This window comes from Ptychodera flava, chromosome 15 (genome assembly GCF_041260155.1).
Source record: "Ptychodera flava strain L36383 chromosome 15, AS_Pfla_20210202, whole genome shotgun sequence".
NCBI classification, from domain to species: domain Eukaryota; kingdom Metazoa; phylum Hemichordata; class Enteropneusta; family Ptychoderidae; genus Ptychodera; species Ptychodera flava.
The window spans coordinates 11009080-11023123 of record NC_091942.1 but is presented as its reverse complement, the minus strand read 5'-3'; the positions used below and the strand labels follow the sequence as shown (position 1 = coordinate 11023123).

The 14044-nt window shown below is 39.5% G+C and overlaps 1 protein-coding gene across 1 annotated transcript; it reads right to left on the bottom strand.

Moving 5' to 3' along the window:
• Positions 1 to 287: 287 nt before the first annotated feature.
• LOC139151144 (putative leucine-rich repeat-containing protein DDB_G0290503) lies at positions 288 to 13203 on the bottom strand. The gene is made up of 15 exons (XM_070723704.1): positions 13151 to 13203; positions 10307 to 10551; positions 9517 to 9745; positions 8822 to 9014; positions 8125 to 8207; positions 7574 to 7669; positions 6979 to 7204; positions 6540 to 6668; positions 5513 to 5637; positions 5080 to 5179; positions 4492 to 4623; positions 3629 to 3760; positions 2168 to 2284; positions 1755 to 1808; positions 288 to 634 (listed from the first exon to the last, which is right to left on the bottom strand). Exons 1-15 carry the CDS (start codon positions 13159 to 13161, stop codon positions 530 to 532), a joined length of 1977 nt encoding a protein of 658 aa, XP_070579805.1. The 5' UTR covers positions 13162 to 13203; the 3' UTR covers positions 288 to 529.
• Positions 13204 to 14044: the final 841 nt, after the last annotated feature.

Genomic DNA, 14044 nt, shown 5'->3' with positions numbered 1-14044 from the left:
ATTCATGCGATCAACAGCAAACATGTACAGTATGGCAGCAACATTTACTTTTTCATTGGCCTCATTTAAAGGTATACTATCACCTGTTCCAATTTTGCCACAGTTTCCATGGAAAGAGAAATTCTAACCAATCACAGATTTTAAGCGGGTGGCCGCTTTTTAAAAACAGCGCCCTCACATGGGCATTTTGAATACCAAGGAACGCCCCTTTGACCATATATGGGCATATTTAGATTACAGGTGACTGTATACCCAATAAAATTGGGTTTTTTTTGTTTTGTTTTTTTAGTTACGTTTTCATTTATTGATGTCGACAAAATATCAGAAGAACGCTTTTCCTATGGAAAGCAGTCACATGTCGACTACATCATAAGATTACACCTGTAATGAATCCAAATCTCGCGTGGTTTTGCTTGTGATTGCGTGAGAATGAGTAGGCTACAAATATTTGAACTTGGGAAACGCTGGGTATCGGCTAGACACATTTTTTCATTTGCCTATTGCAATCTTGTAAGTTTTGTTGTAATAGTCACCGAGGACAATGTAGTATATGCTTTGTATATCCACGTATGTTCAAACTGCAAACTAAGGCAAACACAAGCATCTCCTTACCTTGCTTTTGTCTCCCTTTAACCTAAGACAAGAAAAATGTTATCTATTGCGGGGTTTTAATGATCATTGCCATATCATATCATATTAATAAAGATACATTGCAGCAAGTATTGTGATAAAAATTGAAGACCTAATGATTTTATTGCAAAACACAAGGCCATACGTTAGTCTTAGGAAGAAGAATATATTTATCACAACTTCTTGAGAAAGCAGACATCACGAGAAGGAATGACGTCACTGTAAAGAAGCGTGGCGTCACTCTCCGCGTATATATCGGGTAAAGTGTCGTCGACGTCTGCTACCTAATCCCTAACTTATAAAAAATCGTTGAACTGTGTGTACAAATCTACGAACAACACTACGGTACTAAACAGAAAATAAATCCACTTTGTGCAGCCTAAACGTTTAGACATGCCAGTGTGCATGACAGTGAGCAGGTGAAGATATTGTCACAAGGCTTCTGGTGGTAAAAACACAGATAATACAAAATAAAATACAAGAAGCGTAGTTGAGTCGCGCATCGTTCACACATCGATACACGACACGCAATCGACAACTTAATACTTATGTCATCAATTGTCGTAGTTTGTTTCTCATTTCAAGTCTGTTATCTCTTTGTGAAGCTACAACAAAGACCATAAATGAACGACACGTTTTTGATTTTAAAATTGGTAACCGTATGTAATACTTTGATTTAATATCTGCTAGTTATGTTTAACATACGGTGCACTGACGATTACGACATAATTTTTGCCTGTGAAATAAAAAGTAATTGTTTCTTTGCTACCTTTAGTTTTACAAATATCACATCGCATATATGCTCTCTTTAACGCCGAACTGGGCCACAATAAGTGATTTCTGTATGACTGATTGCCATTATTTTGGCGAAACGAGTGTTCGCAACGTAGTCTTCAAAAGATACATGCAAAGGCACGAATAACAAAAAGTATGGATTCTTACATGTACAACTGCACTGCAATTGGTCGAGAAAAGCAGAACGGTCAAATGTTCATGTCGTGCAACTGACAACTGTTACAACTACAATCAAAGTACCTTCATGAAAGACTTCACACTACAGAACCAATAAATGGCCTATACCACGACCATGAAAGCCAGTGAAACTTTACAGATGGTAACCTTACCTTTGCGACTTTTTCATTTTGTCGGTTTTCCAAGTCTTTTATCGCTTCACGAATCTACAACGAACACCACAAATGAAACTCATTTTTATTGTTTGAAATATAATGCTTCACACACACACATACATACATACATACATACATCATACATACATACATACATACACACATATACATACATACATACATACATACATACATACATACATACATACATACATACATACATACATACATACATACATACAAACATACACTATCAGCAGATTCAAATGAAACAGCCTTCGATAGATCATTTTCACAATACATGGAATGCATAAAATATGAGTTATTACACTGATGTTACTTAATGCTAAAGCTGTATTATTTCTCACATGTGAAAAGTGTCGAACGTGAAAAGAGATTAGCCTATATACCTCGTCAAGCTGTTCTTTAAGTTTGCCTGTAGGGCCCTCAGATTCATCTTGCTGATCCTTATCTTCAGTCTGGGTTAAAGTTTGGTTTTCTTTTAAATCTTCGATCAGTTTTTTAGCCTGCAAACAAAAGAGGGTCACATAACGGTACGGAAGATATTCATGGTGGTAAAAGCACCAGGAAAGTGACAGCTGATGGTAGTAGACCGCATACCCGGACCGCATAGTAGGATGAAGTGGACCTAGTCACTCAAAGTAGGGATAATGGACCATAAAGTAGGATGAAGTGGTTCTACTCAAACATAGCTCACGCGACGTTATTGCTATTTTATCATTTCACAAGAGTGGTTCTAAGACAGAACAAATCTCAGAATATTAGGAGCTGACTCAGAATACAGTTTATTTACCGCACGATACCGCAAATATGAATACCAAAAGCCCTGTCTCATTGTCACTATCAGGAGAGATGTGAAGATACTACTTAAAGATCGGGTAGTCTTCGGAAAGGCGATTTAAGTCGACTTATGAAACATTCAGTAAGGGCCAATTTCACCTTTTTATTCGCCTATTTGCCAGCAAACGCGCGCATTAAATGACCGTGGAAATGAACAACAATGTCAATGAACGATCCTAACATGTATTTGTGCGTCAGACCTTTCATTAATAATTAATTAAGGATCTTAAACTTTACGTTATAGTTCACGAGGTTTTTCGCTGCTTATTGTACATAGACACAATTCCATCAAATCAAAACCCTGGCTGCCCGCGTCGCTATAACCTACTATGATTGGCAAGCTTAGTATAGTAGAACCGATCGTCATAATTCAGACAGCAAAATGCAGTAAGATGTTTTTGTGAAAAAGCAAAACTAACAATTCACTCCTGATTTGTTCAAATAAACACGTCGGAACGGCTTCCACTTGAGGCTTGGTGATGGAACTCACGCGCATCATGTGAGTTACGTATTATATATATATATATATATATATATATATATATATATATATATATATATATATATATATATATATTGATAGCAATCATTATATACCTATAATATTAAAGGTATACTGTCGGTTTTAAGCGGGTGACCGCTTTTTAAAAACAGCGCCCTCACATGGGCATTGAATACCAAGGAACGCCCCTTTTGACCATATATGGTCATATTTAGATTACAGGTGACTGTATACCTTTAATTTTAATCTGTCCCATAAGTTGTCGAGTGAATTGAAAACTATATGGCAATACTCTGCGATCCGTAAAGTCGGGGCCGGGGGGAAGGTGTATTGACAGTTGGGATGTTGCGTATTGCCATGGACGACCGTACTGTAACAGTTCTATCATTTTACTTTGAGAAACAAGGTTGAAAAACTGAAAAACTTAACATATTACTTGTAACAAAGGTACATAAACATGTTAAAGGTGTAAAGAATGACTTTAGACAATATATATACAGCTAGGTACCTCAGTAAGATCTTTTTGTTGTTCGTCCACCCTGGTACTTAGTTGAGCAACATTGTCTGCCAACTCGACCTGAGCGTCATCGAGCCCGGCCTGAGCTTGTTCCTCCTGTAAGGCCTTAATCCTCTTCTGAGCCTACACAAATATATGAACGAATTTCAGAAAGCAACCAACCAAAGGATGTTGAGAAATTGTGACTAAATATGTTTTTACGAGTTTAAATGGTACTTTGGACAAAAATTTAAATTTGAAAGGGAAAGTACAAGTTAATTGTACCTACTACCCCCTCCCCCCGCAACGGTTTGAAAGATGACCCCACTCTATAGCGTTCCCCTATCCCATCACCCCAACAGGAAATATTCTCCATTCTCTCTCCTCCCCCCACCCACCAAAAGAATTCCCTCTGCCCTCCCGATGATGCTATTTGTTATTGCCTTCCCAAATGACACCCGCTTAAAACAACCAAATCACATGCTCTAAATGCCCACTGGAAATGTCATGAATTGTCCGAAGGACAAGCGCTATCCTTGAAAATTCTGGTACAGTTGTGCAGGGTAATCATATTACAAATTAAATCTATCCACGTATTGTAGGCGGAGGCATTGATTTTCGAGCTGTACCGGCATCCGTGGGTTCCAAATAAGGTCAAGAAATTGACGTATGAAAAAAACCCATTAAACTTCAGCTCAGAGATACATTGGACTTAATGTTCACATTATACCTCCATCAACAATATTGTAGACTTCACACCATGTTATAACAAAGAGTACGGTGAGCATCTGTCAACGACGAGAAATCACCTACAGACGAAAAAGTTGTGGCAATGAAACTCAGCGAAAAGTGCCGATAATCCACGTGTTACTGACCTCAGCCAGCTGTTCTTGGTGATTTGCCACTTCGATGCTGAGCTGCTTCATCGTGTCAGGCAGATTTTGGAGATCACGGATACTGGCCTGAGTTTGTTGTGCGCGCCGCTGAGCTTGCGTCCGTTCTTCAGCCTACAACACCAACACCGACAACAACGACAGCATCGACAAGACTCAAAATATGTTTTGGGAGGGAAGGTTTATTTGATCCGTTATATAGATTCAAATACTGATCAGGCGTTTGGCATTCCATGGACGCTTTTGGAATAACAAGTTTGAATGAGTGGGTCTCAAATCATACCAGACGCAATTGTGCCGAGGAATGGACCACCATTGATTGTTTTCCCCTCAGTGGTAGGCTGTAACCATCGAATGATTCATTCGTTAGAATACATCATTAACTCACTGCATGGGTTAGAATAAGGAAGAGCATTGGCACGATCATATTCATCAATTATGATTTCTTTGGAGATCGTTGACATAAAACTATTCCTCGTAATTTTACTGAAATTGTTTGCAATGTATCGTAATGATTAATGAAGGATGTTGATGACTGTGACGTTTGCTAATTTTTTTTAAAATACTCACAAGTTCTTCGCGATTTACTTTATACAACTTAGCGATTGCGTCACCAAGCCTTTTTTGCGATTCGTCAATTTTACTGTCCAAGCTTTCGTCGTGTTTCTTCCTGTTTGGAAATAATAAGACAGCTTGCCAGGTTAAAGCCCCATTTAGCTGTATCTTTTTCTATTTTGATAACCCTCAAAATACCATCTAATTTTCTCGAGAGTGCATTCGACTCCCTATTTTAAGCCATATTGCCTGAGAAAATATCTGTATTTCAATCATTGACGATGGATTTGGTAGATTGTCACATTTTTATGCATTCGCCCGCGGTAGCTTTATATGACTTTCAAGTCATATGAAGTTATATGACTTGCAATTTGAATTTTTTTAGTTGTGAAATCTTATTTTGTATATTCGTCGCCGCTGTGCATGTAGGGAATGTGACTATATTTACCTAGAGTTCACCTCTGTGTTCAGGGACTGCTCGAGTTCATTTTTGGTTTTAGCTTGCTGTTCTTCTAACACATTTATGTGGTCGTTGGTTTTGCCGAGTTCTGCTACCATTTTGAGTTTGTCTTTCTGAAATTTGAAACAGGAGCGAACGGTATAAACATTACACACAGTGCAGCTGAAGAAAGTGGATGCAAAAGCACTATCTCTTCGGGGGATTCTAAAAAATTCAAGTGGCTTTAAAAGAAAAGAAATCTCAATTCCAGGAGTTACAACCATAGAAGCATGTCCACTAAGACTGTCAACAGTCCCGTGTGCCTTTTCTCGCACATACGACAGTTGGGGAATCACAAGCGAGGGCGCAAGCCGCGAGTGCCGTTGTGTCTAGCAGCTCGCGGTTATGCTTGCGGCATTCCCTAACCCTGGATGACTACATCAATAATAGTAAAGAAAAGGCACACCGGATTGTCGACAGTCTACATGTCCACGAACTTTCACTGTTATCGACTCTGTCCAACTCTAGCATATTATGTTCTTGTTGAAATGCGACAAAAACACAAGTTTATCTCAGTGAAGGGCACAGTAAACGATGAAACGCACCATCTGATATCATGTATTATATCATACCAGTGTACGTGTATTGATGGCGCAAATGCAGAGATCTGATTGGTCGAAACGTGAAAAGAATCGTGGTATATTCGCGATGTACGATAGTTGGCACACGCGCGAACTCTCGGCAAGTTTCATCCCAAAATTTGAATATACTGTTATGATATAATAGCAATAAAGCACACCCAGCGGCGGTATACCACTCGATTTTCACCGGTTCACTCCATATATGCATTCGCTATTCGGTTTGGTCTGAACGGTACATGCGTTGCAGTGCCAGTATAGAAGGAGCACTTAAGTGTTCTCAAACAATATTTTCATATTGGCAACAATTATGTGTCAAGGCATTATCAAATAACAAACAAGCTTTATATTGATCAGTTTTATTTTCCAGGGTTCTGTAACTCGGTTGGTTTCCCTACCATATGGACTTCCCGCACGTTCATCAACTCGTCTTGAGTCAGTTTCTGCAAGGCGTTCCATCTCTTCTCGTTCTCATCTCTTATAGCTTGTTCGTGTCGCATTCTCGCCTCCTGTTCTTTGTGTAAATACTGCACCAGATAATAGGAAAAGAAACGAGAATAACCGTTGTCCAGGGAGACTTTGAAAGTGAAGGCCATGACCATCAAATGTCTCGCAAAGGTTTTGGTATTACATGCGAATGATAATTTGAAGTTTCTGCAATGCATAATGCAACGAACATTTGTATGCGTGTGTGTATGTTTGTGTGTGTGTACGTATGTATATACCTACGTACTGCATGAATGCATGTATAGTATTATGTATGTATGTATGTACGTACATGCTAATGTACTGTATATATGTGTGTTTGTATGTGTGCATATATCCACATGAACCTACCTTTTCTATGTATTCAAACTTTTTTTGCGTTTCTTCCCTGAGACTAATTTCTTGTTGAACCATTTTCTTGTTGACTTCTTCAGCAATTTCTGCGACTCTGCCTTGCAATTTCAGCCTTTCCTTCTCAGCAGTGTGGTCCCTCTCCTTCAGCATCATGTTAAACGCGTGTACAGTCTCGTCCTGCTTTCTGTCCTGTTCCAGAACATGGGATTGTAATTCGGCCATTCTGTGGAATTAAGAAGAGGAAGTACTGACTGGCAGAATTTCTCAGTAAATGCACAATGTTTGGTACTACAGAAAAAAATGTATATGGATATTTGTCAGTCAAAATGGCCGCCATCTCTGTGTTAACTCTGTAGGGATAGATAAAATTTTGCATTTTCAGAAAACTATGACGACGAAAGTGGTTGACCATAAGCTTATTGAAAAAATCGGAGCGCCCGAAAATTTGTCCCCGAGGCGCATTTTACCCGAAACTGACCCTAACCAAACTTCTGAACCCCTCCATGGTTCCTAAAAGGAAAGGTCCCCAACGTTTTCGGGGGAGGGGGCTTAAGGAAGTCTTGTCATTGAACGTGCCACTCCCGATGCTTACTTTGAGTTTTGTTGAGTTTCATTCTGTCTTCTTTCAGTTTCTTCTCGATGTAAATTATTTCTGATATCCAGTAATGCATCCCTTATTTCAGATAACCTGTAGGAGATGTCGAACACAAGACAAGCACAGAAAATGCATCATCGGACAGCGATCTGAAAACACGCTGCTAAAAACTTCTTCTTAAACGTGTATACATGCCCACGCGTCTACTTGTATAACGTTGTCGGTCTGACTATCCAACCGTCTGTGTCTGTTTTACCTGTTTGTTTGTCTGTTTGCCGAGCTGTCCCTTCTCCACAATCGAAAATGAAGGAACCAAAACACTCAGCTGAAGACTTGTGCGGCAGTATGGAGCTAACTTTTCTTTCTCTGAGAAAGCTAGCTCAAGTTTCATTCGCATGTGCCAAGTCACCAAATCTGCAATAACACTTTTACACATGCGACAACCCCGATGTGGAAGCTTGTTGTTCACACAAGTAGCTCTTGTTTGACGCAAACGTAGACACAAAGCAGGCCTTGGTTCATTAGCAAGTTTGACCTGAGACACTGACCTACTATTAATGTGAAGTTTTAATTGAATTAAATCCTTAGCGACAGCACTCCGATCGTCGCACGTCTTCCTCGTCTCATCAATCTATGAGAAAGGAAATAGCAAACCAATAAACCCCACGTCACAGTAAGGAAAGGCAGATGTGGATGGGAATATCAAAAAGACAAAAAATTGTGACGTAGCAGCGACATGAGCTACCGGTACCACGGCGTTGAATACGTGTGGACAAAGTCTCCTTGTTTACGACTGTTGTAACGTTTGATTCCTGTACACTATTTTGTTTTAAATGCTGTCTACAGCTTTCTACTCCCAAAAGCATGTTGAGATAAACAGTGCTTAGTTTCTCAACCTAGCGTGTGCATGTAGGCCCTACAGACCGCACTGATTTGTTGACAGGTGAATTCTTGTCCGGACCATGATTTAAATGTAAACAATAACAGTGCATTTACACGAGACACTGTGTTGACAACGTAAATAATTTGCGTTCAACATACTTTGGAGAGTTCAGCAGGAACTTGCACTTGACATACATAACGAACATAGTGAAAAAAATCACCAATGGCCTTTCAATTTCGAGGTGCTTTACCTTAAAGTCAGACACATGCATGACGATAGACCCTACAGATTACTATTTGTTTACAGAAAGGAACAATGAATGATGGGTAGAGTTTTGAAAGGAATATATTATTCAAACTTACCGCTTGTCTAGTTCCTTCTTCAAGCTGTTGCGATCGTTCTTTCAATTTCCGTAAAAATCCGTTGTATTCTATTTGTTGGGTATCTACTCGACTTTTGAAAGTTTTGATTTCATCGATCAGCGACTGCATGGCTCTCTCAAGTTTGTCTCGCATCCTGGTGGCGTCATCCAGATCGTTCCGTAATTCTGCAATTCTGAACAAGAAGGGTACAAGGTTTAATACCGTAACTTTTCATTTTGAGCAGACAAAACAGTATTTATTACAACGGCTGAAATCGCTAATTTTTACTCCAATGAGTGTTAAAGGGACGTTTTAAAAGTGTGGAACTCGACCAAGATTCAATCTGAGAAGATTTAATTTCTCTGCAGACTAATATATTTCCATCGTTCAAAGTGTCCCGTCGAAGTATCTTCATTACCCAAGTAATGCTGAAAAATTACAGAGACCACGAATTCTTCAAGTTAGTTACTGAGCGGGTTTCATCATCTTTCGCGGTATTTACAAATGTTGGACTATCTCACTATTAAGCTAGAAGTCTATGTGCGGGTTTTTCCAATGGTAGTGCCTATGATGACGTCTTTAAGGCACTTTTAGAAGCTACACGGTTCTTTTACATATATCGCAGTTTAGGTAATGTCTTACCAGACAGTAGTTCAAATACATCAAGAAGGCCATGTTCGGCCATTGGGACTTACTTTGCCAATTGCTGATTTCCACGGGATAAGATTTCTTGTTGGATACCCTGGACTGCTCGCTCGGTTTGTTTGATCTGACTCAACAGAGCGCTATCTGCGCTTCTCTGCCTCGATCCAACCTGTTCAATGAGGTTATTTGCAGATCGTAGTTTGTCTATGAGTTGTTGACGGGCTTGTCTCTCGGCTGCGAGGGCGTCCTCAGTTCTGCGATTGGACAATTTTAAATCTCCTGCCGACGTACAGCAGATGGACAGAACATGACATGTATTCGTGTGTGTGACTTAGATCGAGATAGATGTATGATGTGATCAGATGATGAGAGGTATGGTTGGCAATGAACAGTATACTAAGTCCTAAAATTGAATGTAGGTCGGGTAAGTCTCGTGTCATCCGTACAATTTATATTTGTTATGCAAAGGAGAATGGGGAATTTAGAGTTCAATCGAAACACGAGAACTGATAAACACAGTCGGATCGGTCACAGAGGATATAATACGCTCCGTAATTCTTGTCACTTTGTCCACAATAAATGAAAGAATGAATGAAAGAATGAATAAATAAATAAATTAGTTTGTAATTAATTAACTGATTGATTGATTAACAGTACCCACATACATTCGTTCGTCAGTCTATGTTTCGGCGCACTCCCCTGTGTTTGTGTTGTCGTTTTGTTGACATGTCTGACACTCATTGTGTCCGTGCCTCGCCCCTATGCTTCTCTGTCTCTTTCTTATCATGCATGTCTCCAGATGACAACAAAATGATGAATTTGAGGGGGGGGTCACTTTACCTTGTAATTTTACCACCTCATCAAGAAGAGTTCTGTTTGACTGTTCGGCAACGTTCAACCGTTGTTCTACCAGTCTTGACCGGGCAAGGTCGCCCTGGTCAAACTGTCCATTGTTAGAGCTGGACAACTGTGACCTGCTCCCGTTGTAGGAAACGCTGTCCCTAGAGCTAGAGGTACCCGGCGGCGTGATGGATTTGATGCCGGGGAGCGCACCGGTAATCGGTGGTCTGTACCCTTGCAACCTGCTGTGAAAAGTATGGAACAAACTTTAATGTAGAGAACATGAGATTTGGTAAATTCAGGTTGAGGTTGCGCAATTTTTTTTTGCGTTTTAAGAGTTACCATAATTATTTCTGTAGTCGTTAGAGAACTTGCCAACCCCCTCCCCTCCCCAAACATTATCCCGCTCCTATTATTTGTTGTACTCTCGTGAATATTATTTTGCAAAAGCAGTAAATGCAGTATTTTTTTAATTATTGCGGGCCTTCAATGACTCAAAATTTTGCTCAAAATTTCCTCTACAAACCTTGAAGGGATGGAGTTGTCTGAACTGCGCTCAAAGGTCTTATGGACCCTAACGACCAATGCAAACACTGTATCCAAGGTACGATGGTTAAAATATGTCTGTCATAATCTACATCGTATATTAATGTTGCAGGTATGGTGATGAGGTGCATCTAGATTTCGTGCACGAAATGCATTGTTTGTAAACAAGGAACTCGCACAGACACAGTTCCTACGACTATTTCCCTTTAAAATATCTCTTTCAAATTCAAGACAAAACAATCGGGGGTCACTGTGCAAATTTTGGTCCTAAAGCAACGAGTTACTTAATATTTACCAACGATTGCAATCATGGCCACCATCGATCCGTAAATTAACTATACAAGGAAAAAACTAAAGTTTTGATTTTCACAAAAAAATCACGAGGCGGTCAAATTTTTTACAATTTCAAGAGCTTCTAAATGAGCTCATACAATCGGTGGAACAAATGTGAGGGTCCCAAATATGCACTCTAATCGTTTTTGCTTATTTTGATCATCCAGATTGAACAGTCGATACTCTGGATGAAGCTGGAGTCGATGATAATTATTGTCGACTGTAACACGAAGGAGCGTCATACGAAAGAAATGGCCATAATATTTGTCCTACACGAAAATTCGTATGAAGACAGTCATGGTTAAAGGGATATAGTCGTCGGAATTGCGCCTGTGCGAGTTTCTTGTTTACAAATAATGTATTTCGTGCACGATATCAAGATGCACCTCATCATCATAGCTGCAACATTTAAATTATACGATGATAGATTATCACAGACAAGTTTTAACTGTTATAAATCACCATTGTGCCTAGGATACATCGTTGCCATTGGTCGTGTGGGTCCCATACGACCTTTGAGCGCAGTTCCGACGACTATATACCTTTAAAAATGCTTCTACTGTCCAGGCTGAGGAGATAATACATGCCAATCTTGGAGCAACAGACCCAAGTAGGCAACCGAATGTCTTGTAATTCTATCATATACTTCATGATACAACCATGATGCTATGCACTTTACTTATTTGACGCGACATCTCCCTTGGACTTGAACAGCATAATGGTATATCTTCTTATGACCACGTATTTAGCTTGCATTTGAATTAATATCGCGTAATCTCATCTTGGTACTATGAGACCTGACAAACGAACGCAATATACACACGACGACTGACCTTCACAGTGAGAAATAACCTAAACTTTCTCGCAGAGTGATTTACTTAGAATATAAAACGTAATGTTAGTTAGAAATTCACATAGTAACCCTAAATTAAAAAACCTTGTTGTAACTGAAGTAAAACTCATAAAAATGGCCGCGTTTTGAAATAGCATCGACACACCGGCTTGTTTATTCCTGGTCATTTCGTAATTCATCATAATCGTACCTCATTTTAAAACAAACTTTTCGATTGACGCAAACTTTTCTGCACGCATTTTTAATTTGCCCCGCAACGAATATGCGGAACAGTTTCCCCGTACCTAGCTATTACGCTGGGCGGCAACGCAGTCCTATAGCTTGACTGCCCTGTATAGTTTGACTTCATTTCAGAAGGATAGATGAACTCTGTCATCGCAGAGAAATAGATTGACACAGATGAGCTACCACTGACTAAAACAAGCACTCAGGCATACGTGTTTCCTGTGTACTAAAATCATCTGAAGCGGTACAGAACTTTCATTAAATTTAACGGTTTGCTCGCGTACCAAAGTTTTATCATACCGGCATGTCTGCGCAGCAAAAAGTACCATGCACTGCATGCCCACGCTCTTATATCGTATGCTGAACAAAAGGAGACGCTATTATCGGACAATAAAGGTAATCCTTTGTACTTGTCAATCTCTCCTATTCGAAATCTGTACAGTTAAGGTCACAAAGGTCAGATCTGAATAAGACACCCGACCTAGAGAACTCACAAACAAAGACGCCACCTCGACTACCGTTAAATACTGTCTCCATGTTCCGGTTTGGTAAATCTACGTACAAGCTTGGCTCGTCGCTGCCAAGAGCGCCATCTCGTCCTTTTTCAAGACAAGCGGCAACAACTAAATATTTTTTTCCGTACAAAATGTTGCCTCGCATTTCTAAACATTGTACAAGACTTTGTGACGTTTGGAGGTGTCCTTCATGTCAGTGTTAATATTAAGATTTATGTGACAGTAGTGTAAAAACATCGAATCGGTTGTTATTTTAGCACGATAGGCTCGTCGATGTAATATTTCTATGACATTTTTTGGTAAGTAGACTGCTGATATGTCCATATGAAAGTTCTCTCAATGCGCACCAACAAAATACAGTAATAAACTTACCTTGTATTCATGTTTGGTGAAAGTAAGGATCGTCGTATGAAAGCGTATGTGTATGTATACCGTATCGAGGTAACATGCCCAGAGGACATTGGCAATGCGTGTCATGTGATACGGTCACTCACATCTCATTGGATAAGAACTTTCAGGGGTAAAGGTACCATCCTCAAAATCCAGAGTGTTTCGGATAACGCTATCCAGTCTCCTTAGCGCTAAAAAATACGGCTGGATTCTACTTGTACAGATGAAAGGCCGCGTCGTAGTTTATTTATATTCATGAAACCTTGTTGAGTATTTTTGAACAATGAACGAGATTAAATGAAGATGCCTTCAAAAACACACATACATAATTTTAGAATTAAGGGAAACCGCGTAACCTTGTGTCATGTTTTAAAATAATCATGACCCTTATCTTCCGTCTTGTATATTATGGATACTATTTATGAATTTATTAACATGTACATTACCGATAAATATTGTTTAAAAATATAGGTATCCTCTCAAATGAGCGACCCAATGTCAGAATCTGTATGCGCATCTACATCGGCCTGCCCACTAGTTGAATGGCCAGTCTGAGAAGAAAGATACTAAGTGGGCGGCGCTGTGACTGCCCATTTCGCGCGTAGATTCTGAATAACGTTGAGAGTGAGGTCGCTAATTGAAATACCCGATAGTGTTTGAGAATATGATTTGATTATCGATAATATTCATAATTATAAATTCATAAATAATATCCACACATTCAAATTTTGTAAGGACGGAAGACATTTAGGGGCATCATGAATATCAACAATAGGGCGAGGTGACATGTCCGTGCTTACACGGCATTGCTGAACACATATTTGTATAAGGAAAATCAAATTTGATTGAGGAAATCGATACTCATATTTTCTTCCG

Coding starts and splice junctions, on each gene's coding strand:
- LOC139151144 (XM_070723704.1), bottom strand. Junction 6,669..6,978: donor AGTTTGAATACATAGAAAAG/GTAGGTTCATGT, acceptor TATCTGGTGCAG/TATTTACACAAAGAACAGGA. Junction 4,624..5,079: donor AAGTAAATCGCGAAGAACTT/GTGAGTATTTTA, acceptor TTGGTGTTGTAG/GCTGAAGAACGGACGCAAGC.